The 26469-nt window shown below is 38.6% G+C and overlaps 1 protein-coding gene across 1 annotated transcript; it reads right to left on the minus strand.

The window, feature by feature from the left end:
* Positions 1 to 9499: 9499 nt before the first annotated feature.
* On the minus strand, positions 9500 to 25566 carry LOC130865050 (zinc finger protein 54-like). The gene is made up of 6 exons (XM_057755912.1): positions 25349 to 25566; positions 23272 to 23354; positions 21467 to 21482; positions 20912 to 21002; positions 14172 to 14298; positions 9500 to 12341 (listed from the first exon to the last, which is right to left on the minus strand). Exons 1-6 carry the CDS (start codon positions 25564 to 25566, stop codon positions 10753 to 10755), a joined length of 2124 nt encoding a protein of 707 aa, XP_057611895.1. The 3' UTR covers positions 9500 to 10752.
* Positions 25567 to 26469: the final 903 nt, after the last annotated feature.

A 26469-nucleotide genomic window follows, 5' to 3' on the forward strand; every position in this document is an offset into this window, starting at 1 on the left:
GGCACTGAATGATTGGGAAGAGAATATTATAAACTAGTGAGGTTCTGACTTGATCATGGACCAATAATGATGAAGCCTTACACCTCCCAAAGGGACGCACACAAAGAAGAGAGAATATTTCATGGAAATTGTAAATCCTGGTCTCTGGCCTCCATCTTTGGAGGCCCCGCCCCTATGCCCCTTGAACCTTTACCCCTCCCTGAGGAGGGTCAAGGTAGCCCACCAAACCTTGACCCCTCCCCAGGAAAGGTCAAGACCACTCCCCCGGGCTATTTAATCTGCACTGCAAAAACTACACGAGGTTTTCCCTCTTTGCCCCAGTGGTCAGCTGGCAGCTTTCCAGTTCCCCTCGGGGTCACCTGAGAGTGCAGGAGTCCAATTAAACCTGGATATCTCTTAATTTGGTCTGATTTGGTTTGATTGGGATTATTTTGAGTCGGCAAAGAGCTCGTGTTAGAAAATAATCCTATCAGAAATTTTCTTTTTTCCTCTCAGGATTCCACTTTATTCTGTGGGACGTGAGACTCAATCACACAAAGCTCATAAACTTGCACATTAGTTTGTCAAGAATTCCTGAGGAGGAGCAAGAGAGATTGCAAGCACACAATTCTCCAGCCACAGAAACCCTAGTGCTGCAATTGTGCGGTGTCAGGATGTACTGTGTGGTGTGGGTCAGTTGAAGAAAGAAGGCTCTCCAAGATGAAATTGTAATGTCTATGTGGCAGCAGGAAGGTCCTGCCTCTCTGATGAACTGAACCCCTAACAACCATCCAAAGGCACATTTATTGAATATTCCACAAAGTATTTCCTCATACCAAGGTTTCTAATTTAATTTACATGTCTTACTGAAGAAGAGCATCACATGCCGCCGTGACTCTAGTCCTTCATTATGTATTCTTTGCAGAGCACAATAATAGAAGAACTTCAGGTGTACCTGAGGTGTCTTGTGACCAAAGTCAATGGATGGCTGCAAAGACCCTTCAGCAAAACAGTTCTACAGCTCACAGGAAATAATCACTGTTTACCACCACAACGATTCACCAAGATCAAAGCTCAAAAACAAACAACCAAACAAACAAACAAACAAAAAACAGTTGTTCAATCTAATGTCTACCCCAGATACAGTGCTCTGCTAAATTTTTACAGGACAGGACAGGGTTCAGGCATTGCCACAGCTCCTGGGAGAAGCACATTGTCACACCACTGGCTCTCAAAAGACCACAAAAGAAAAAACAACAGTTTGAATCGTCCTGTTGGTGCACACCTTTAATCCTAGCACTTGAGAGAAACAGGTAAGTGGAATATTTTCCAGGCTAACCCGGTCTACAAAGTGACTTATGGGCCAGACAGAGCAACACGGTGAGTTCAGGTCTCAAATACAGCAAATATCAAAACCAAAGAAAAAACAGTTTGGTCATGTGTCCAAGGACAGAGTGCTTTTCTTGGACCAAGGAGACAAAAGACTAATGTCGATATTCTTTTTTCTGATATAGGTGAGTTATCATAATTATTCAAAAGATTCTTTCTAATATTATTCTATACCAAAATGCACTTAAATTTCTTTTTTTTTTCTTTTCTGTTTTCCCCTGAAACAGGTTCTCTGTGTGGTGCTGACTGTCCTTAAAGGCACTGTTTACCCTTTGTCAGCCTCCAACTGACTGAAATTCACCTGCCTCTGCCTTCTGAGCACTGGGAAAAAAAGCCTGTGTCACCAGGCCTCACAAAGACACTTTTCAGAATGCTGTATTTACATCACAGAGTGCATGTCTCAGATGGAAATTAATGGTGGATAAAAGTTAACTCGCCAAAAAAAGTTATATACTTTTGTAGGAGCTAGTCATGATAAGCTAAATAGAAACAGACCACCCAAAGGAAGTTCTTTACTTCCAACCATTATCATCTGCAGTGTAGAACTCAGCCATCAACAACCACAAACTGAGATTACCCAAGCACCACCCAAGAACAGACCATCCAAAGGAAATGCCTATCATTCCAACCACTGTCCAGGACACCCCTAGGCAAATGTCAGCCAATTAAGGATCCTGAACCTTAGAAATCCCTCACCCTCACCTTTACTACTATTAAAAAACCAATTCCAACTGAGCTCAGGGCTCCCCGATTATTCCAATACGTCGGATACACCGAGAGACCAAGTTTGCAAACTTGTATAAAGTAAAGGCTCTTTGCTTTTACATACGGGACTCGGTCTCCTTGTTGGTTTTTGGGGGACTTCGCGGTCTGGGCATAACACTTTCAGATTCAATGAAATTTGCAGGCATTCCTTTCACGATTATTACGTGAAAGCTCTGGCGAATCCAAGTCTCCAAGTAAATGTGCTAGTCTCTTGAGTAGGAAAGTGTTATAACATGTAAGTTAGTATATATGTTTGTAAATTTCAAAAGCTTTGTTGTTTCTACCATTACAAAGAGAATCGTGCTTGTAAATCTTAACAGGTAAATTTAAATATTCTACTAGATTATTTTTACAAAAATATTTTGGCATAATATTTTACAAGAATATTTTTGCAGAAAACCAATTGAAAAATAAAAAGGCTTATTCCTTATGATCTAAAATATACCAAGGTAAGACATACACTACAGAACTTCAGAACCAGTTTCTGAGATAAATGAACATCTCAGAAACTGCTCGCACCCCTGGGCCCTTCCCTCCTATGTCCCAGCCCCGCAGTTCCTTAGACCTGGGAGGTTCCAGGGCTCCCGGGCTGCGGTTCCCGCCACTGCGCTGCTCCCTGCTGACTTTCCCAGGCCGCCCCTCTCGGTGACTGAGGCTCCGGGGTGCTTTCGTTTTCCCACGGCACCCCGTCGTGTCCTCCTCTCCAAAGTCTGCACCACCGAGATTCCCGAACGTGCAAGCCCCGGAACACAGACAGGAAATAGGAAATGGGCCCTCAGCTCTGACGACCTTGGTTTCTCTTCAATTTCCCCGCGCTCACTTTGTGTCCCAGCTTCCGTTTACGTCACTCCTCCAAATCCTCCCTAAATCCAGCCAATGGACCACACCCTCTTAGTCGCTGTTTCGGGCTGAGTGTCTCCGCCCCACTAAGACGTGTACCACCCGGAGCATCTCAGGCTGCCTTCCAAACAGCTTCAGCTGTCAGGCTGCCCTGGACCGGCTCTGCACCGCCTCCGCACATGCTTGATGCCACCCTAGACCAGAATTGGATCTAGGAGGACACTGCATCCCCCTATCTGACGCCCACAGTGAGTTCTGAAACCTCGACTTGACTACCACCCTCCCCAGTTACCTACTTACACCAAATGATAACATTCTAAATTCAGATGTCAGCGTCCCATCCCCGTGACAAACATGACAAGCCAAAACCAAATACTGCAATTGTGCCTTGGGAAGAGACATTTCAAAACGTTGGATTTTAAAAAGAAATAGGCAAATCCAGAAGTCAGTGGTCACCTCATTACTAACAGCGCAGGACTGAGTTCATCCCGTTTTGTACTGCTCTCACCCCTAGAAGATGCCTTTGATATTTTACTAACTCTACTTCTTTTGTGGCTAATGCTAAAGTTGCTTTTACATAAAATATAGGAAAAAATAATACAATGATGAATGTAGACACTCTTGGCTATCCCAGATGCAGAAAATAAGTAAGGTATGTGTTCCCAGTTCTAAAAATGTCAGTTACACCTTCCCTTCCACGACTCTGGGAACATAGAGGAGGACAAGGAAAGGAAAAAAGAAGGGAAGGAGGAAGGGTTAATACATGCTCTTCTCTCGACTCCATACAGCTGTTGTAATCAGTAACCAACAGCAACTGTATTTACCTGCATTGACCTCACCCTAGACCACAATCAGTCTAGGAAAGGGAAAGGCTCACAGGGCCCCACCCTTCACCTGTCAAACATTGGCAATGGTTGCATTGGAGGAAAAGAACCGCTGCCTTTGGTTGTAGTCCTCTGCCGAGCCCACCAGACTCCAACACATAGCTTCAAAACCACATTCTTACAGTTATCTCTGGTTAATCTGAGGGGGTCCCAAGCAAAATGAATGGAGATGAACACAGCAAAGATTTGTTATAATTGTGGACCAGGATAGTAGAGGTAGGAAATGAAAATGGGCAGTATATGAAACACACAGACACACACACACACACACACACACACATTTGTGCATGTGTGACAGAGATGAGAGAGATAGCCCATAATAGAATTTTTTTTAATTTCACTTTGGTTGTATCATTATCTGTTTTAATACCAGATACTACTAAGTGTCCAGAAGTCTTCCTTTTTGTTTCAATTATTTTATGTAGTTTGCTGTTCTTCTTTGAAGTTCTGAGAGATTCCTGTCAATAGTTATGTGGATCTGGGAACTCATATATTTCAATTAGAGTTTCCAATTCAGTGAATTGGAGGCCTTGAATATCAGTAGAAATAAGATCTACTTGTTTGCTCATGTCTATCAAGTAGGTTATAATGACATGATAATGCAATGTTATGCAAGCCTTTAATCCCAGCACTCAGAGGGCAAGGGCAAGGGAAGCTGAAGTCATGGACAGCCTGGTGTTCATAATGAGCCTATGACTGGTAATAAACAGAGAGTCCTTGTCTCGAAATAAGTATAACTTACTCCCTTAAGAGTAACCTGCATGGTACCAGAAGCACCATTCAGTCCTCCAAAAGCTAATGAACAGTCTTATCCAGCTAGGTTGCCTATGAACCACATCAATATTCATCATGGTACAAAAACCCTGAGTACAATAGCTGCAAGCATACCTTGATAGTAAGCGATAGCTCTCTAGTTGGACTTAAGAAATTCTTAACAAAAGAGAAACTATGACTGATAACTACTAACTACTCAGTGCTAACTACTCGTGGTTAACTACTCAGTGCTGGTAAAGCCATAAATCTTGGAGGAGAAACACTTTACTAAACCAACATAATCCCTTAAAAAAGGTAAACATTTTCCTTATACCCACAGATAAGCATAGTCTTCACCCATCATCTCTTTGTAACAGAGACCACTACAAATAAACCACAAGTAATCAAAATGCAGAGTTGTGAACTGTAGCATTAATTCTAATTGGTATTAATAATAAAAACTTGGAGTCAGCTATCAGAAGGTGAAACCTGAAGGGTCAGAGAAACACAGCAGCGAGAGAGTTTTTACCTCTACTGATGCTTAGATAAAAGGGGAGATCCTGTTCTGATTCCTCAGACTACACTGAGCTCCTGTCTCCACCCACCTTATATTCCTCTCTTTGCCCAGCCATATCACTCCTGTCTCCACTCCTTAGTGCTAGAATTAATAGCATATGATCCCAAGTCCTGGCATTACCTTTGTGTGAGCTTTGCTTCTCTTTTAGACTGGACCAATTTCACGGATCCCAGGTAGCCTTGAACTACAGCAATCCATCTTCCTCTGTCCCATTGTGCTGGGATTAAAGGTGTGTGTCACCACTACCTGGATCTAAATGACAAGCTAGTGTCACTAGCGCTGTGCACTGATCCTCAGGCAAGTTTTGTTAGATCATAAATGATATATCACCACCATGGATGCCAGGCCCAATGGATACATATGTAAAACACTCCCGAATATAAGGCTAAAGGAAAGTTTTTTAAGAAGGGGGTATAAAGGTTGTAAAAGCCAGAGCATCAGGAAGTTTGCTGTGAGATTGTGAATCCTTGTGTATTATTCAGGGTTCTCTAGAGTAACAGAATTGATAGAATGAATCTCTCTCTCTCTCTCTCTCTTTCTGTGACAGAGAGAGGAATAGAGCATTTTGCTCATTGTGTGTGTGTGTATATATATATATATACATGTCATTATATGTAATATGGTATACATATATGAGGTATATGATATGCATATCACATGTATATATGATACATAATACATATATGATAATACACATATATTATACACATATAAAGGGGATTCATATGAATGACCTGCTGTCTAGCTAATCCAACAATGATCTCCATGAACAGAAAGTCCAAGAATCTTGTAGTACGTTCACAAGGCTTCATGTCACCACCGGTCTTCAGTATATGTCAGTTTCTGTGATTTCTCAAAATTATGAAGTTTTCTATTCCTAAGCTTCTGGAGCTCCTGTGCAAGACCGAATTTATCACCTCACCTGACAGCAGTGTCTCTCAACCCTTCCATCATGGTCCCTTTTGGGTCTTATATGAGATACCCTGCATATGAGATATTTACATTACAGTTTGTAACAGCAGAAAAATTACAGCTATGAAATAACAAAATAATTTTATGAACGGGGGTCATCACAACATGAGGTACTGAATTAAAGGGCTACAACATCGGGAAGCATGAGAACCTTAGAGCATCCCATTCCTTTACCTCTCTTTTCATGCCCTGTAGGGTTTTTTGTTTGTTGGTTGGTTTTCTTTTGTTTCGTTTTGCTGTTTTTTGAGACAGGGATTCTCTGTGTGGATTTGCCTATCCTGGAACTTGCTTTGTAGATCAGGCTGACCTCAAACTCACAGAGATTTACCCGCCTCTTTCTCACGAGTTGTGGGATTAAAGACATGCGCCACGACTGCCCAGCCATGCCCTGTATTTTAAGGAGATCCCTCCAAAATGGAAGGATTTGATTGAAGAGGAAGAGGATACACAAATAACCACTCATGGGAATAAACTCCAAGGACTTGCCATCTTATCAATGAGTACTTGCCCATCATGTTCAATGATGTGTTATTGGCCGTATCTAGGAAATGGAATCAACCTATATGTCCACAAACTAAAACATGGGTAAATGAAACCATGATTCTTATCTCCATAAACTAGTATATTATTTAGGTGTAAATAAAAATGAAAGTGTGAAATATAGATGTACATATAGGTAACAGGAAATGAAGACGAGTTCAGATACCTAGGCCACAAAAGTCAAACATCACATGTTCTCTCACATATGCATCTAGGCTACAAACTTTGTTTTGTGTGTTTTAGTAAGACTACATGTAGAAGCCAGAATTCTAGAAAGGTACCATTAGTGGAGAGTTGCAGGAAGAGGGGTTGGCGAGTAGAATATAGGTGATAAGAGATTCGAAAGCGGGTGTCCTGGTAGCAGAATGTAGTAGAGTAGTAGGGAAGAGAGGGGAATCTGAAAGGTCAACCAGACGATATGACCACAAAGAAGCTACATAGGAGCCTATCATTTTGAACCCAAGTGGCTTGACTCTTCTATGAAGATTTTGAAGATGAATAAAACCTAAGAATTTATCACAGTGTTTTCTTTAATGATGAATTTGCTCTTATCTCTGAAATTTCAGCACTAAGTAAAGGATTTGTCAATTCGATCCATTTGGAGAGGTGTAAATTCCAATGGACAGAAAGACATGGGGAATATATATTCTATACCTTTATATGGTTTCTCAGAAGTATAAATTTTGAAGTGTATAGAACAATTAAGAGTGAAAACTGAAGATGTTGCCATATTTTTATATTACTTTCTTACAATTTTTCTCTGTTCCCCATCCTTCCTCTCCCCTCCCCTTCTATCCTCTCCTATTGTCCCCAAGCTTCCAATTTACTCATAAGATTTTGACATTTTCTACTTCCTATGTACATTAGATCCACGGATGCCTCTCTTAGGGTCCTCTTTGTTGTCTAGGTTCTCTGGGACTGTGAATTTCTTTTTGCTTTTTTCTTTCTCTTTCTTTCTTTCTTTCTTTCTTTCTTTCTTTCTTTCTTTCTTTTCTTGCTTCACGTCTAAAAGTCACTTATGAGTGAGTGAGTGCATATGATATTTGTCTTGCTTAGTTTGGGTCACTTAATATGATGTTTTCTAGATCTATCCATTTGCCTGCAAATTTCAAGATGTCTTTTTTTTTTTTTTTTTTTTTTTTTTTTTTTTTTTTGTAAAGGTACCACATTTTGCTAGTTGAGGGGCATGTAGGTTTTCAGGTTCTGGCTGTGACAAATGTGACAAACAATGCTGCTATAAACATAGTTGAGCACATATCTTTGTGGTATGATTGAGCATATTGCTGGGTCTTGAGGTAGGTTGTTTCCTAATTTTCTGAGAAATCGCCATACTGAAATCCAAAGGGGCTATACCAGTTTATACTCCCACTAGCAATGAAGGAGTGTTCCCTTTACCCCACATCTTCAGTATATGCTGTCATCAGTCTTTTTGATCTTGGCCATTCTTCCAGGTGTAAGATGGAATCTCAGAGTTGTTTTAATTTGCATTTCTCTGACAGCTAAGGATGTTGAGCATTTCCTTAAGTGTCTTTCAACCATTTTAGATTCCTCTGTTGAGAGTTCTCTGTTCAAGTCTGTACTGCATTTTTTAAAATTGGATTATTTGTTCTTTGATGACCAGTTTCTTGAGTCTTTGTATATTTTGGATATCAGTCCTCTGTCCAATGTGGGGTTTATAAAGATCTTTTCCCATTCTGTAGGCTACTGTTTTGTATTGTTGACCAGGTACTTTGCTTTACCAAAGCATCTCTGTTTCAGGAGGTCCCATTTATTAATCGTTTCTCTCAGTGTCTGTGCTACTGTGGTTATATTTAGGAAGTAGTCTCCTGTGCTAACACGTTCAAGTATACTTTCCACTTTCTCTTCTATGATGTTCAGTGTGACTGGTTTTATGTTGTGGTCTTTAATCCATTTGGACTTGAGTTTTGTGCATAGGGATAGATATGGATCCATTTTCATTCTTCTACATGTTGATATTCAGTTATGTCAGCACCATTTGTTGAAGATGCTTTCTTTTTTTCCATTTTATATTTTCTGCTTCTTTAAAAAAAAATCAGGTGTTCATAGGTGTGTTGATTGATATCCGGGTCTTCAATTCAGTTCCATTGGTCCTCCTGTCTGTTTTTATGCCAATACCAGGCTGTTTTCAGTACTGTAGCTCTGTAGTAGAGTTTGAAGTCAGGGACTGTGATGCCTCCAGAAGTTCCTTCATTATACAAGATTGTTTTAGCTATCCTGCATTTTCTGTTTTTCCATATGAAGTTGAGTACTGTTCTTTTGAGGTCTGTGAAGAATTTTGCTGGGATTTTGATGGGCATCGCTATTTTTGTTTTGACAAAGAGTTTATGTACTCCTGGCTGTCCTGGAACTCAGTATGTAGATGATGATGTCCTCCTACTCACAGAGATCTTTTTGCCTCTGCATCCTGAGTGATGGGAACAAAGGAGTATACCAGCACGCCTGGCATTATAATGAATTTTTGGATAGTGAATACACACACACACACACACACATATTTTTTAACCAGGGCTCAAGACATGGCTTAGTGTGTAAGAGCAGTGGGTAATATTTCAGAGGACAAGTGTTCAATTCTCAACACATGCACAACAGTTCGCAATGATTTGTAACTCCAGCTTCAGGGGCTCTAATGACTCCTCTATCCTCTGTCTTCATCAGGCATATGTTTAGTGCAGATATACTTTCAGGCAAAGCATTCATACACATTAAAAGAAAAGAGAAGCTTTTCCCACTGCTACATTTGAAGAATTTTATTTTAACATAAACTTGAGGATATTTTTTAATACTTAAACCTTCATTAAAAACATTCACAAGGTATAAGTAAGTGACCTCAGAAGGAGCAGGTCTGAGCCAAAGGATGTTCAATCATACCACAAGGACATGTGCTCAGCTATGTTCATAGCAGCATTATTTGTAATAGCCAGAAACTGGAAACAACTGAAATGCCCCCTTGACCAAAGAATGGATAAAGAAAATGTGGTACCTTTACAAAATGGAGTACTATACAGCAGAAAAAAATGACATCTTGAAATCTGCAAGCAAATGGATGGATCTAGAAAACACCATATTGAGTGAGGTAACCAAGATCCAGAAAGACAAATATAATATGTATTCACTCATAAGTGGCTTTTAGACATACAGCAAAGAAAAAGCAGCCTACATATCACAACCACAGAGAAACTATACAACAAGAAGACCCTAAAAGAGACATACATGGATCTAATATACATGTGAAGTAGAAAAAGACAAGATCTCCTGAGTAAATTGGGACCATGGGGATCACAGGAGATGGCAGAATGAGAGGGAGAGGTAGGGAAGGGAGTGGAGAAAAATATAAAGCTCAATAAAAACAATAAAAATATTTATTTTATATTATAATAAATAATCAGTAAAAGTCAAAAAAAAAGAAAAGAAATGCCATTCAAGGGGAGAAGAAGGGAAATAAGAGAATAATTATTGGTGCATATAATCACAATACAGACAGACAGATACTGGCAGGCAGTCAGGCAGATAGATAAAACAGTCAAAAAAATCATCTTCTTGAAAAAGTATGTCATACAGTTCAGACTGACTGAGAACTTACTACATAGCTAAGGCTGGCCTTGAACTCCTGATCTTCCTGCTTCTACCTTCCAAGTGCTACCATTATGTACCTGCACAGACTACCATGCCAGGCTAAAGAATTATTTTATTATGAAAAAATGATTGATGTTAACTTTATACTAACACTGTCTACATTCAAATGGAATGGGATCATGTGGTACATATTCTATGAAGACGAAAGATATTATTATGAAAAAGGTACATTATAGAAAATAAACTTCCAATTTCTGTACTATAAGACTAAAAATAAGAAAAAAGACTTTCACAATTTTCTTATCTTTGTTTCTAATTTTTATTCTGTTGTGATTTTTAAGTAAAAATACCAGAAAATGTAGGTCACATTATTTACAATGGTGTGTTTCTCTCCAGTATGAATTTCCAGTATGAATTTTCTAATGTCTCCTAAGATTCAAATTCTGTTTAAAGAATATGTCAGTCTTTGGATTTGTGTGGTTTTTCTCCATTATGGATTTTCTGATGTCTCCTTAAACCAGAAGAGTGAGAAAAAGACTTGTCACATTCCTGACAACTGTAAGGTCTCTCTCCAGTATGAACTCTCTGATGTGTTCTAAGATGTGAGTCCTGAGTAAAGGATTTTTCACATTCCATACATTTGTATGGTTTCTCCCCAGTGTGAACACTCTGATGTCTTCTAAGATTTGAGCAACTGGTAAAGGATTTGTCACATTCCTTACAACTGTAAGGTCTTTCTCCAGTATGAACTCTCTGATGTCTTCTAAGACTTGCAATATGGATATAGGATATGCCACAGTCTTTGCATTTGTGAAGTTTCTCTCCAGTATGAATTTTTTGATGTGCTCTAAGATATGAGCAGCTAGTATAAGACTTATCACATTCCTCACATCTGTAAAGTTTCTCTCCAGTGTGAACACTCTGATGTCTTCTAAGATCTGAATGTTTGGTAAAGGACTTGTCACATTCCATACATTTGTAAGGTTTCTCCCCAGTATGAATTTTCTGATGTGTTCTAAGAGTTGAGTTCAAAGTAAAGGACTTGTCGCACACCTCACATTTGTAAGGCCTTTCACCAGCATGGATTCTGTAATGCCTCTTAAGGTGTGATAATTCAAAAAAGGACTTACCACAGTCTTTGCATTTGTGAAACTTCTCTAGAGAATGAGTTTTCCTATGCCTACTCAATGATGAATAGTGGGGAAAGGATCTGTCACAGCTATTGCATTTGTAAAGCTTCTCTCCAGTGTGGAGTCTGTAATGGCTTTTAAAATGTGAAAACTGATGAAAGACTTTGCCACATTCTTGACAACTATAGTGTCTCCCAGCAGTATGCATTTTCTGATGTCTCCTGAAATTGGAATAGTGGGCAAAGGATCTGTCACATTCCTTGCATTTGTAAGGTTTCTCTCCAGTGTGCCTTTTCTGATGGCTATTAAATGCTGATAACTGAGGAAATGACTTTCCACATTCTTTGCATTTGTAAGGTTTCTCCCCAGTATGTAGTCTTTGATGTGTTTTAAGACTTGACCACTGGGTGAAGGACTTTTCACAAACATTGCACTTGTAGGGTTTAATTCCAGTATGAATTCTCTCATGTACTGTGAGGCATGAGGCAGTACTGAAGCATTTCCTGCATTTTGCACATTGGTGGGGTGTCTCTCCAATGTAGATTGGTTGTTGCAAAAGACTGTATGCAGAGCTGAAATGATCATCATATTCTTCCTGCCTGTTGTCTTTCTTTGCAGTGTAGAGTCTCTGATCTTGAGTAATGCTGGAACATGAATTTAAAGATTTCTCACAGTCTCTAGATTTGCGAGGTTCTTCACCAGTGGCCATGCTTTCATGTCTATCTACATTTGATGAGTCAGTAGAGGCATCTCTGTGATTACTGCATCTGCAGTTATTAGAGTTTTGTGTAGTTTCACTTATATTTTTAAGTGCACATGTAGAAGAGTCATGAAGGACTTTGCTAAGCTCATTAGACTGACATGACTTCTTTTTTGTATTCATATGTTGACGAGCAGGATCACATTTGCAATAGTTCTCTGAAAATGAGCACAATTCAGATTAATAGGGTTTGTTCCAAGATTAGACATTTGATAAATGATTGTTCCCCTAAATTCTCTCTTAAAGTATGTCAACCTGAAACTATTTAGACTAGAATTCCCAGTACTCAACATTTTTCATCCACTGTAATTGTATGGATTCTCAGAAAAATAGTATGAAAGCCTTCAAAGTCAGTGATATATAACATATCTCATCTCTATTAGAAATAACTGTGAAAAAGATGGAAAAAATAATTGAGGTTCATTAGTTTTGGGGTAGAGCTCACTGAGTGATCATATTTAGAATACATGTTTCTAGCTTTAAGTATTTCTTTTCAGAAGTTGATAAAGAGGAGTTTTAATCCAAGGTTCATGGTGCTTATACTTACTAAGTGATAGGCAATAAAGAGTACTGTTGAGAACCCAATTCCTTCAAGGTTATAGTCTTAATCAAAAGCAGTACAGGATTTATTTTTCTCTCTAGAAAAACACCTTAGATTCTTCAAAAGTAGTGGATGCAAAGGCAGTATTCTGGCAGACATCAGAGATTCTAGTTGTTTGAGGCAGGGCTGTCATGGACAACTACTGCTTATATCTACACTGCACTGTCTGAGCTCCACAAACTGCTGTTTCTTTTGCTTTTGCAACCGACTCCTGTGATTATTTTCCAGAATTATGTCTGTGTATTCTTGACTGACAAGAAAATTAAGCATGTAATATGAAGATATGAATACAAGGAAGGCAATTAAAGAATAATCCTATTTCCTGGGTTCAACATTAGACTTAGGATTTTGTAAAGTTATTTCAATCTGATTTCAACATAGTCAGATAAAATCACATTACATACTAGTATTTAATCACCATAACTCAGGTATAATGAGATTCAACATATTCTAACAATAATTAAAGCAAGATGCATCCTGGGGCCAAGACTGTATAATAAGTTAAATGGTCAAGAATCTTTTTAGGAATTGAATATCACAAAACATTCTCAGCTCTTGCTTTTTATTTCTCTTGAAGTCTTCACTGCTCTCCTACTCAATTACTAGCCCACCCTAGTTGTAGCTACTCTCTCTCATCTCCACATTCCGGGGAAATCTTATTCTCTCTGGGCAGGTGACTAGGCCTACCTTGCATACAATATCCACATGTTCTTTGAGGTACTCCCTGACATATGCTAGAACTTTTAAAAAATAATACAGAAGTCTAACACAGTACTGGACTCAGTACATGAAAATACAAAGCAGAAGAATTTAAGCAAGATTTCTCAATTGGTATTTCTTGTCAAAATCTTCAGGATTTTTAATATTTCTAAATATTTCCAGTTTGTATATCATGAATTTTTTCTAACAACTAAACCATGTCAACTGCAATAATGGACATGGAACGTTAAGATATAAGTGGATGGGCTGGAGCGATGACTCAGAGGTTAAGAGCTCTAACTGATCTTCCAGAGGTCCTAAGTTCAATTCTCAGTAAGCACATGGTGCTCACAATCATCTATAATGAGATCTCATGCATTCTTCTGGCATTCAGATGGAACATTATATAAGTAATAAGTAAATAAATCTTTTTTTATAAAGAAAACATGAGTGGAAATACTATGTGCTACTGCACTTATAGATGAATCTTGGAACCAAAATGAAGAGTATATGACACCTCTGAAATGGAAAAATGGAAAAAGAAACTTAAATAGCATGAAGTTCTTTCCCACTACTAAACTTTGCCTTGTCTCCTGGTGTTCCAAGGACAGCTTAACAGATTTTACATCCTATGAAGCCAGAACAAACAAAAAATGGGTTACAAATTCTACAAGCAAAATGTTCTTACCCACAGAGACCAGGTTGTTATAATTTTCCAACATTACATCAATATACAAAGCTCTCTGGGCAGAGTCCAGGTACTCCCACTCCTCCTGGGGGAAGTCCACAGCTACATCCCCGAATGTCAACAGACCCTGAAACAAAAAAGTATGATTTGACCATGTGCTACCTGGAAGTGCTTTCCTGGTTATAAGGAGATGGAACGTAGGTAAGCCAAGATAATTACTCAAAAAAGATGATTTCCAATACAGTCACATTCTATCATGAATGTTCTAACACTGTGAAAACAGGATGATAAAATAATCTTAAAAGCAGTATACAGGAAACAAGACACATATTTAAGGCATGGACACAGTTTTCTATCTGTTATGGTTGCTGTACTTATGTTGCACATGATCACAGCAGACATGCCTCAGAAATAAAATTCATGAGGAGGTAATGTGCCTTAAGTGCTGTACTTGTAGATCACGGTAAAATACCGACAACAATCAATCCTGTGTATACTTGGGCCTCACATGACTCTATTCTAACAGGCTCAGTCGGGTGGGACAAATGTCTATATTCTGTCAATTATATTTAATGTTGATTGGCTAGTAGCCAGACAGGAAATATAGGTGGGACAACTAGACAGGAAGTAGACGTGGGTCGACAAGAACAGCAAAATTCTGGGAAGAAGGAAGTCCATTTCTCTGCAGTCCTAACCAGACACAGAAGAAGCAAGATGTGACTGCCTCGCTGAAAAAGGTACTGAGCCATGTGGCTAACATAGATAAGAATAATGGGCTAATATAAGTTGTAAGAGTTAAGAAGAAGCCTGAGATACTAGGCCAGTCAGTTTATAACTAATGTAGACCTCTGTGTGATTTCTTTGGGACTTAACGATTGCAGACACTGGGCAGGTCAGAAAACTTGAGACAACAAAACTCTAGGTATAATGCCACATCATTAAATAGTAAAAGTGTAGGTATGGAAGGCAGAATATTTGACTGATTTATACGCAGAGAGTTTTGTTTTTTTCTACAGTAGGAAGGATTGGAACAGCATTACATCTGCCAATTTTAACAGTAACTTACAAGATAAGTGTCCTATGGAACTAATTTTATGAGAATATTTGAGCCAGTATGAACAGATAGAAAAATCTACATCAGCAATATTTGATATAATCCAAAATTTCCCTAAAATATGCATAATCCAACAGAGACAATTTCAAAGGTTTAGAAGTATATTTCACTTCACTCCCAAAGAGTAATAAAAATTGAGAGAAGTCCAAAAACACATCAAAATATGTTTATGATATAGTTAAGAGAATCTCTATCAGTGATACTTTTGATAATGCCCATAGCAAGAATCTATCAAAAATTAAATTAATTAAATAATGAGGAAATAAAACTGCCAATCAACAAATGGCAAATGAAGTAAATAGATACTTTTCAAATAAAGAAAACTCAAATGGCCAATTGTGGTAATATTCTGTTTGTGCTCTAACAAATAAAGCTTGCCTGAAGATCAGAGGGTGGAGCTAGCCATTAGATAACCATAGGGGTCTAGAGCTCTGTACAGACAGTAAGTGAAGTAGCTTGGCAGAGAGAGGAATATAGGGTGTGAGTAGACAGGAACTCAGACCCTTTTTTAGCTGAGGAGTTAGCAAGGTAAGAGTTGACTATGGCTTGCTCCTTTGTCTCACTAATCTTTAAGCATTTACCCTGATATGTTCTCCAGGCTTTCATTATTAACACCAATTAGAACCCCTGCAACAACTGGAACCCAACTTCAGGGCATGAATTCACAAAAATTCCTCTTGCCTGTGCTTTGCTGCAACTGGCACATGCTGGAAATTCATGCGAGGATTCCCACTAGAGCCACCAACCCTCTGGGAAGGTTGTCTCTTCTTTTTTACCCCAAGCTTCTTAGTGAGAATGGAATTTTCCTGTTGCAGTCTCTCTACAACAGTCTCCTGCTGCCACCCAAACTCCAGAAATGCCTGCATTCCAAAGGCCACAGGGCTTACCTGCCATAGACCTGTTGGCTCTGCCTTCAGGCAGCTCTGGCTACACATGGTTCTTCTGCACAATCCCTTGTGCAGCTTTTAGACAATCAGCTCCCTCTTCATTGTGGGTTGTAAGCTTCCCCTAGACTGCCTATCCTCGAGCTACCACTCTCTCAGCTCACAGCTACATACTAGCAGTTTAGTGGTCCTCAGCCTGGTTGTTTACTACCTGTGTTCTCTGCTCAGATGTCCTACACCTCACATTTCACCGTCATTGTCACCAGATGGGAACCATTATTACAATGGAGGGAGTTAGGTCTCTGAAAATATGCTGGACGGTTTGAGAATGGAACAATTAAATGAGAAGATAACTAATTTAGATGGGGTTTATGTAATGTCAATTATAAACATCAGTTTTATCATTTTTGTTTATCACTAAAAATGTTGGTTAATCTGAATGCTAAGATACAAATGTTAGAAAAACTTATTAAAACAGATCATAGAGCTATTCAGTCCCAGACAGAGGACTTTAAAGGGAAAACAATCTTGGCATTGCATTTTAAGTTTAGAGAGGAACAGCCTAAGGTTTTCAAACAGTCAATTTTAATTTACCCTGTAACCTTACATGAACAACTGCCAAATGGTAGATACCCCTAAGGCTGTATAAGAGCTAAATAGTCTCTTGGGGGAAATGTTAGATTTAAGGAAATTCAAGGAAGCAATGGTCTCATATGGCATGCATTCACCTTTTATGAAGCAGATGTTACACTTGTGTTCAACTTATAATAGAATTATCCCTCAATACTGGAGAAATTTAGCTGGGCAGTGGTGGCACATGCCTTTAATCCCAGCACTCAGAAGGCAGAGGCAGATGGTTCTCTATGAGTTCAAGGCCAGCGTGGTCTACAGAACTAGTTCCAGGACAGGCTCCAAAGCTACAGAGAAACCCTGTCTCGAAAAACAAACAAAACAAAACAAAATATTGGAGAAATTTGTTTATAGCAGTCTTGGAGCCTGGTCCTTGCTTACAGTGGAACACCTGGTAGAAAGATGATGCTAAGTCCTTTGAAAAAGAAAGTAGAGTGAGAGGTATGGAAATCTCCCAAGACCAAACTCTTAGAGAGGGAGATTATGCCAACATAAAAGGCAATCTCTATATGATGACCACACCTTGGCTTTGTGCCATACAGCATCTTTGAATGCTTGGGACAGAATTGGAGAGGTAGGAAAGAAAATGCAGTCATTTACAGGGCTCAAAGGAAACCTTCACATATTTATTACAAAGACTGACTTCAGCAGTAAATTGAATGATACCAAATTCAGACAAATAATGATTGAATTTCTCGCTATTGAAAATGTTAATGCACAATGCAAAAGGGTAATTAGGCCATTAAAGAAAAGATCAGCACCCTTGGAGGAATGGAAATGAGATATAATCAATACTGAATCTCTTGACCATGATGATGCTTGGATAGGAGAGTTAATTTCCAGAGGTTTAAAGGAAAATCGAAATATCAGTGTTTCAAATGCAGTAAACAAAGTCACCTAAAAAGGGATTATAAACAGGATGTTCCAAGAAATGATATCTTTTCAAAGTATAATCCAAACAGAACTCCTCTCCCTTATGGATTATGTAGATCAACAAGGGACAGTCAAGGTAACCCTTCCTCTGTCATAAGGAAACACATTGAATGGCCTCTTGCAGGCCCCCATGTCAAATATGGTTCCATCATTTCCTGTCATCATAGAGGAGACTACTTCCCAGAGCAATTAAAGAACCTAATGCCTATTGTAAGAAATATGGTGTGGAAAGTCCTTCTGTATATGTGTTGCTTTTATTGGTTAATAAAGAAGCTGCTTTTAGCCAATGACTTAACAGAATATAGCCAGGCCAGAAGACAGACAGACAGAAAGAGAAAGAGAGAGAGAGGACAAAGTCAGTTAGAAGTCATGTAACCACCCTCAGCAGACAGATGTCTCAGAACCTTGCTGGTAAGCCACAGCCACATGGCAATGCACAGATTAATACAGTTTAATTTAAGATGTAAGAGCTAGTCAATAAAAAACTAGAACTAATAGGCCAAGCAGTGATTTGATTAATACAGTTTCTGGGTGATTATTTTGAGTATGAGAAGCCAGGAATGAAAAAGGAACCTCCCGCAACAAAATCATACTGCTCTGGATGATAGAAAAGTTATAGCAAAGAAATCAAAAAACTCAGGAAAAACCATGAAGCAAATATTTTGGCAAATTTCTATAAATGAACATAAATGGCATTGCCACTGATGGTCTTGTAGGCGCAAGTGCAGATGTAACAATAATTGCACCAGAATATGGACATCTAAATTGGCCTATTCAGGTGGTAAATGTTGATCTTTTAGGTATTGGAACATTATCTCAGGTAAAACAGAGCACAAGATGAGTCAAATGTACAGGGCAAGAAAGACAAAGAAGAAAACTCAAGCCATATGTGGCTAATATGAACTTATGGGGATATTATTTTTTACAGCAATGGATTACTCAGATTAACATTTCCCCAATATTAGAAATAAACCAAAAATTAATGTTAGTTTCTGGGAAAGATATTACAAGATAATATAAAGAAAAGTCACCAACGATTCAGATTACACAAGAACGAGGTACAACAGCTGTTGATCTTTCAACAGTACCAACAGTCCTACCTTTAAAATCATTGATACACAGACCTGTATGGGTTAAGCAATGATCTTTAACAATAGAGAAACTGTAGGCCTTGGAACAGCTGGTATAGGAGCAGCTAAATGCTCAGCATATTGAAGAATCAATCAGCAATTGGAATTCTCCTGTATTTGTTATTAAAAATAAATCTGGAAAATGGAGACTGGTAACAGTTCTAAGAGTTCTTAATAAGGTCTCTTATTCTTAAAGGAACACTGAGACTTTATCAATTAGCAGGAATAGACCCAGCAGAAATTGTAGTACCTTTTACAAATGATGAAATTGACAAACAAATTATGGGCAGAAAATGATTCAGTCAAAGGGCTCTCTACAGTCTGGAATTCCTTTGCCTTCTCTGTTGCCTAAAAGATGGCCTCTTATAGTTACTGATTTAAAAGATTGTTTCTTCACTGTACCTTTACATAAAAAATAAAAATTTGCCTTCATGGCACTTACTTAAAATAATTCTCAGCCTTGTAAGAGATATGAATGAAAGATTCTTCCATACGGAATGTCAAATAGCCCCATCCTTTACCAATATTTTGTATGTCAGTCATTGGAAATGATACATAAGTAATTTCCTCAATGTATAGTTTACCATTATATAGACAGTATTTTACTAGCTAACTCAAATGTAGATCAAGTAGAAAGAAGTTTGAATAAGTAAAGAAAATTTTGCCTTGTTGGGGATTACACATTGCTTCTGAACAAATAGAAAGAAGAGCTTCTATTAATTATATAGGATATAAAATAGGTCTACAAAAAATTAGAGCCCAAAAGGCGCAAATTAGGAAAGACTGATTGCAGACTTAATAACTTTCAAAGATTATTACCAGGAGACATTTCCTATCTATAATCCACTATTGGGGTAAAAAATGATGAACTGAGTAGTTTGTTTAAAACCTTAGAGGTGACAAGGGCTTAAATAGTTGAAAAGAATTACTAGATGGAGCTAAGAATTGGCTTTGGTAGAAAAGAAATTAGAATGCAGATCTAGATCATTTGGATCCAAAGTATGACTGTGCTTTGGTTATTTTGGCCTCTAAGAATTTTCCTATAGGGATATTAGTGCAGAGGGAAAATATTATATTAGAATAGATCTTTTTACCTCATAAACAGGGTAAAAATTTAAAAACTTATTTGAAAAAGATCTCTGAATTAATTCTTAAAAAAACACGGAAACTTCACCAATTAGCAGGAATAGACCTAGCAGAAATTATAGTACCTTTTACAAATGATGAAACTGACAAACAAAATATGGGCAGAAAATGAACCTTGAGAAAGAGTTTGCTGTAATTTTGGGGAGAGATTAACAACAAATATCCCAAAAGCAAAAGAATAAAATTTATACAGAGGACTAACAGGATTCTTCCTCCCATTGTACAGGGAACCCCAATATTTGGAGCCCCTACAGTCTATACTTATGCAAATTAATTAGGAAAGGCATGCTATAAATCAGAAAATTTAAGTAAATTTGTTCAAAATCCTTGTGACTCTGTCCAAAAGTCAGAATTATATAATATTCTCATAATATTAATGGATTTTAAGAAATCTCTTAACATAGTTACTGATCTGGAGTACATAGAAAGAGTTGTATTGCACATTGGAAACTGCTGAATTATGGCAGATGATACAGAATTGACTTTATTTATTCAGTTACAAGAAATAATCAGGAATAGGAATTATTCCATATACATAGCACATATATAATCCTATATGGATCTACCAGACCCTCTAGCACAATGTAGTCAAGAATTATAATTCTATCAAAGGTTTTGGGGGAATTTGATGGTGGATAAGTAAATAAAAACTATATTGGATTGTGAAAATATAAAATCCCACGTGAGACTTCAGAGCTTTTGTTCCCTCTGATGACTGTAACTATATAAAAGAACACTGAGTTGTATAGTCTTTGGGTGTTTAAGTGTGTGATTTTTGTTATTTGTCTCTTTACAGAATTGTTCATAATAAAATTTTAAAAAATTATCAGGAGCAGAAAATTAAAAGCTTTCAATGTTTCAAAGTATAAGAATTTTAGATAAAGAATAGAAAGGACCACTAACCTGTGACATGTTTACTGGAGAATCAACCATTCTTATTGTTCCTCTTCCTTGAGTTTCTCTTTCAGAAACAATGAATAGAGGGCTTGCTTCCCTTTCAAGTCAAGGAGTCAAAAAGAAAGAGATAAAATTAATACTAAAAGTTGTTAAAGAACAATGTCAAAACATGTGAAAATGTGCAAGCAGCAGAATTCTACCAGATGTCAGGTCAGTGATCCGAAAGACAGGAGAGCATGGAAAGACATTTGAAGTTTGAAGCTTGAAAAAAAATCACCACCAAGCATCTTGCTGCACAAAGAAAACTACTCTCTTAAAACTGATGGAGACATAAGTGCATTTTAAGACACTCACCAATCAACACAATTAATTTCATTAAAGGGGCACTGTAGATAATAAATTAGAGGCAAAACACACACAGGAGATTCAGCAAAATTATCCATGAGAAAAGGGGAAATAAAAATTTCATGTTAAGAATAAATAGATACAGAAGAACTGGAAAAAATTAATGAGCAAGACAGCACACCACTACTTCTCAAAAAGAAGGAAGAAAAATACTACCTGCCAGTAATCCAACCTGCAATAGCATAAAAACAAAGCTGTAGTAAATAAAAATGCCATGAACAACAATAACAACAACAACAAAAACAATCCACACTGAAAAATCAAAACAGAGAATTCTCAATTAAATAAACAAACCCTCAAGATAAATAAATTCAGCAGATGACCCAGTTTCATTCCTTGATGTATGCTCAAAGGACTCGATATCCTACTCCACAAGTATGTGCTCAGCCATGTTCATTGCTGCTCTACTCACAATAACTACAAAATGTAAACAACATAAGTGTCCTTCCACTGGCAAATGGATAGTGAAAGTATGGTAATATACACTATGGAATATGATTCAGCTGTGAAGAAATTTAAAATGATGACCTTTGCAGGTAACAGACCCAGAAACACAGACAATGCATGTTCTCTCTCATAGGATATTCCTAGCTCCAAATTTTCAGATCTGAGTACACAACCTGGAGTGAATGCAGAAACCTGAAAGTAAAAGGAGACCATTGTAGAGGAATAGTACAGACATAGTAACAGGGAACAAATAATATAAAGGGGGAAATGGGAAAAGAGGGTGAAAATTTAATTATGGAGTAGGGACAGGAAACAGTAAGCATGTCTAAAACATCATAAGGAAACCATCTATTCCTTGACTATTATCCATCCAGCAAAAAAAAAAAAACCCTAAAATACATATACATAGAGTATAAATGAAAATTTCCCAACAGTGCTCATGATTCTCCTCACAAAAGGCATAGATTTTCTAACATAGGCCAACACCAGGTCTAAGAAGCTTGTTTTGAAGTTGTTGGTCACATTTTTCAAAGAGACTTCCGAAAGTTAACGAGTATAGCCTTTGCCCATGGTTGACTCCAAGAGGCAGAAGTTTAGTGCCTAGTGTTGAAGAAGCGACACACTTCAGAAACAAATCCTAAAGGACTTGAGATAGAACTGACATTAAAGTTTTCTGCCTGGGGACAAGCTTTCATGGTACCAGAAGGCAACATGCAACGTACCACAGGAGGTAGCCAACCAGACGTCCTACCCATCTGTGACTTCTATGACCCACAACAATGATCTGCACTGCACGATAGCCCTAAGTGTGCGAGAGTGACACACATACCTTGGTGGTAACCAACAGCTTCTAATTGGATTAAGACCCTTTCAACAAGAGGGAAATCATGCTTGGTACTGGAAACCTGGCCAGTTTCCCCAGGGATAGTAGAGGCATGGATCTTAGAGAAACTACAATCAGTTCTTTACTAAATCAGCCTAAGTCCTTACTGCATTCTAAATATTTATCCTAAATGCTAACAGACAATAGGAGACAGCATGGATAGGAATTTAGCAGGCTGTAAATGTACTTCCTGATTCTTCTCAAAATTTTGTTGGCATTATTTTCAGGAATGGATACAAAAACACTGAAATGTAGAGAACGTGCTATAATGCCAAATCTCAAAAATTCTTAAAACAATAAATAAACCTAGAGGTTTAATATTCATCATTTTATAAGGTATTAAAATCAGAGAAATGCAAATGATTTAATGTTATAAAAACACGATCAGAGATGAGTGAATAAAGACAGCATCATTCACAAACATAGTCAAATATAAATTTATTTGACTTTATTATCAATTCTTCTGTAGAAAGTCTTCTCATGCCAACATTACAACAACTGAAGAGATTTTCTCAGTGGAAGTGTCCAAAATTATTTCTAATAAAACAGGAAGTGGAAAAACTGATTTCCTGTCCCACTTCCACATTCACTTGATATCCTTTCCTCTCCTTCACCAATCCCTCTACTGTACCTGCATCCTTAGCTGCTGTCTCCTCTCCTTCCAGGCCCTTTGTTCTGTTGCACAGGTGAGCAGGTCTGGGTGACCAGTGAGCCCTGCACATGAGAAAGAGATTGTTCAGGAAGTATTTGTATTTATCACACAGTACTGTGTCCAGCAGATGAAGAAAAAACTAAATACAGGATTACGCAAGTGATTCCCCAATTGTTCTGCAGTGTCAGAATACTGAAAATATTTCGAAAGCACATTTAGTTAGAATCTCTTGAATCCCACTTCTAATCACAACTCAGTAAAAACTTAAGAAATAGAATTGAGTGATTGGAAAGAAAACATTAAGCACTAGTGAGGTCCTGAATTGATTATGAACCAATAACGATGAAACCTTACACCTGTCAAAGGGACATACAGGAAGAAGAGGGAACATGTAAGCAGAGGCTGCTTATTCATTTCCTGGCCACCCAGACCCAAATAACCACACAGAAACTTTATTAATTACAGCACTGCTTGGGCTTCTTATTAACTAACTCTTACATCTTAAATTAACCCATTTCTATTAACTTGTGTATCGCCACGAGGCTGTGGCTTACCAGTAAGGTTCTGGCTCAGGCATCTGTCTCCTTTGGCAGCTACATGGCATCTTTCTGACTCTGCCTACTCTTTCTCTATATATTTCTGTTTGGATTTTCCACCTGTCTTTATTCTGCCTTGCCATAGGCTGAAGCAGCATCTTTATTAACCAATGGTAATAAAAATTAGTCACAGCATACAGAGGATAATCCCACACCAAGAACATTTCATGAAAATTTTCTTTTATCCTCTGAGGATTTCATGTTATTCTGTGGGATGTGAGACTCATTCATACAAAGCTCACACACTTACAGATTCATTTGTCAAGAAATCCTGAGGAGGAGCAAGGAAGGCTGCAAACAAACTATTCTCAGCTACAGAAACCATACTGCTGCAATTCTGCAACATCCAGTCCTAGTACCCTCCTCCTGGGAGAAGTCCACAGTCACACACTGGCTGTCAACAGACCACAAAAGAAAAACAACAGTCTGAATTGCCCTGTTAGTGCAAATATTTAATCCTAGCATTTGGGAAAAACAGGTGGGTAGAACTCTGTGTTTTCCAGTTCAGTCTGGTCTACATGATAAGTTTAGGCTAGACAGAGCAGCACTGTGAGTTCACGTCTCCACACATCAAACACAAGAACCAAAGAAACAGTTGGATCATTTGTCCATGAACAGAGTGCTTTACTTGGAACCAAAGAGACAAGACTCTTGCAGACATTTTTCTGATATAGATGCGTTATCAGAATTATTCAAAGGATGCTTTCTAATATTATTCTATAATGTAATGTATTTATATTTCTTTTCCCTTTTCTGTTTTCCCCGGACACAGGTTTTTCCTGTGTAGTGTTGGCTGCCCTTGAAGTCGCTATGTACCCCTTCCCAGCCTCCAGCTGACTGTGATCCCCCTGCCTCTGCCTACTTAGTGTTGGGATTAAAAGCCTGTGCCACAAGACCAGGCAGACACTTTTCAGAATACTGTATTTACATCCCAGTGTGCATATGTCTCAGATGGAAAATTAATGGTAGACAAAAGCTTACTTTTACAAATTAATCTTTACAAGGATACTGTGGAACTTGCAAAAGAAATATATATACTTTCAGACTCAATGAAATTTGCAGGTGTTCCTTTAATGACTGTTATGTAAAACTCTCAGGGACTCCAAGTCTTCAGGTAAGAGTGCCAGTACTTTCTTGAATAGGGAAGTGATATAACACGGGTTTGTATGCAAGATGGTAAACTTCAACAGCTTTGTGGTTTCCACCATATCAAAGAGAATCGTGCTTGCAAATCTCAACAGATAAATTCAAATATTCCATTAGATTATTTTTACAAGAATATTTTACAATCAGAAGACCAATTGAAAAATAGCAGGTTTATTCTATATGATCTAAAATACACCAAGGGAAGAAGACATTCACAGCAGAACCTCAGATCCGGCTTTCTTATCAACAGCAGAGAAAACGATTGCATCCCTGGTCCTATCCCTCCTGTGTCCCAGCCCCGCAGCTCCTCTGACCTGGGAGGCCCCAGGGCCGCCACTGCGCTGCTGACTTTCCCAGGCCGCCCCGCGGCGACTGCGGCTCCCGGGAGTTTTCGTGTTTCCACGTTACCGCGCCATATCCTCCGCACCCAGGTCTGAACCATACGATTTCCCACGCTGCAGGTCACGGAGGAACGATAGGGAATGGGGCTTTTGGCACTGCTGTCACTGCTTTCCAACTTCGCCTGGCTCATATGATGTCCCAGCTTCCGTTTACGTCACTGCTCCAGCCCCTCCCAACCTCCAGAATTCCCCTGCGTTCAACCAATGGGACACATCCTCGCAACTGCCCTTTTCCGTGTGGGTGTCCCGCCCAATCTTGACTGGTCAGTCCTGGTACACCTCAGGCTGTTTTCCACACAGCTCCAGCTGTCAGGCTGCCCAGGACCCTCTCTCCACAGTCTCCCCTCATGCCTGCTGCCAGCCATGACCAGAACTGGATCTAGGAGGACGCTGCATCCCGGTGTCTGACCCCCACAGTGAGTTCTGAACCCTTCAGATAAAAGATGATTACCTCTCCTTGATTACCAGCTTCCTGGGCTACATACATACTTACACCAAACGATGACACGCTAAATTCTGACACGCAAACACAAACATGAGAAGCCAAAACCATATACTACAATTCTTCCTTAGGGAACAATCAGGAATTTGGATTTTGAAAAGAAATAGGTGTCTCCAGAAGTCCGTGCTAAGAAGCCCAGTGCTGAGTTCATACCGCACTAGAGGACTCTCACCACTAGATGCTGGTCTTGTCATTTTAATAGCTCACGAACAAGCCTTGTAAAGGTGCTCAGAGATAAAATATACATTTTTTTTTTCTCTGTAGCTTTGGAGCCCGTCTGTCCTGGAAACTAGCTCTTGTTTCCAGGCTGGCCTTGAACAGAGATCCGTCTGCCTCTGCCTCCCGAATGCAGGGATTAAAGGGATGCATGCACCACCAATAGCCCAGTTTAGAATTTTTTTTTTTTATTGCACTGGTGAATGCAGAGACTCTTGCTGTCCCAAATGCAGAAAATAAGTAAGATATGTGTTCCCAGCCCTGAAAAGTTAGCTACACCATCCCTTTTATGGCTCTCAGAACATTGAAAAAGAGG

This window comes from Chionomys nivalis, chromosome 2, assembly GCF_950005125.1.
Source record: "Chionomys nivalis chromosome 2, mChiNiv1.1, whole genome shotgun sequence".
NCBI lineage: Eukaryota > Metazoa > Chordata > Mammalia > Rodentia > Cricetidae > Chionomys > Chionomys nivalis.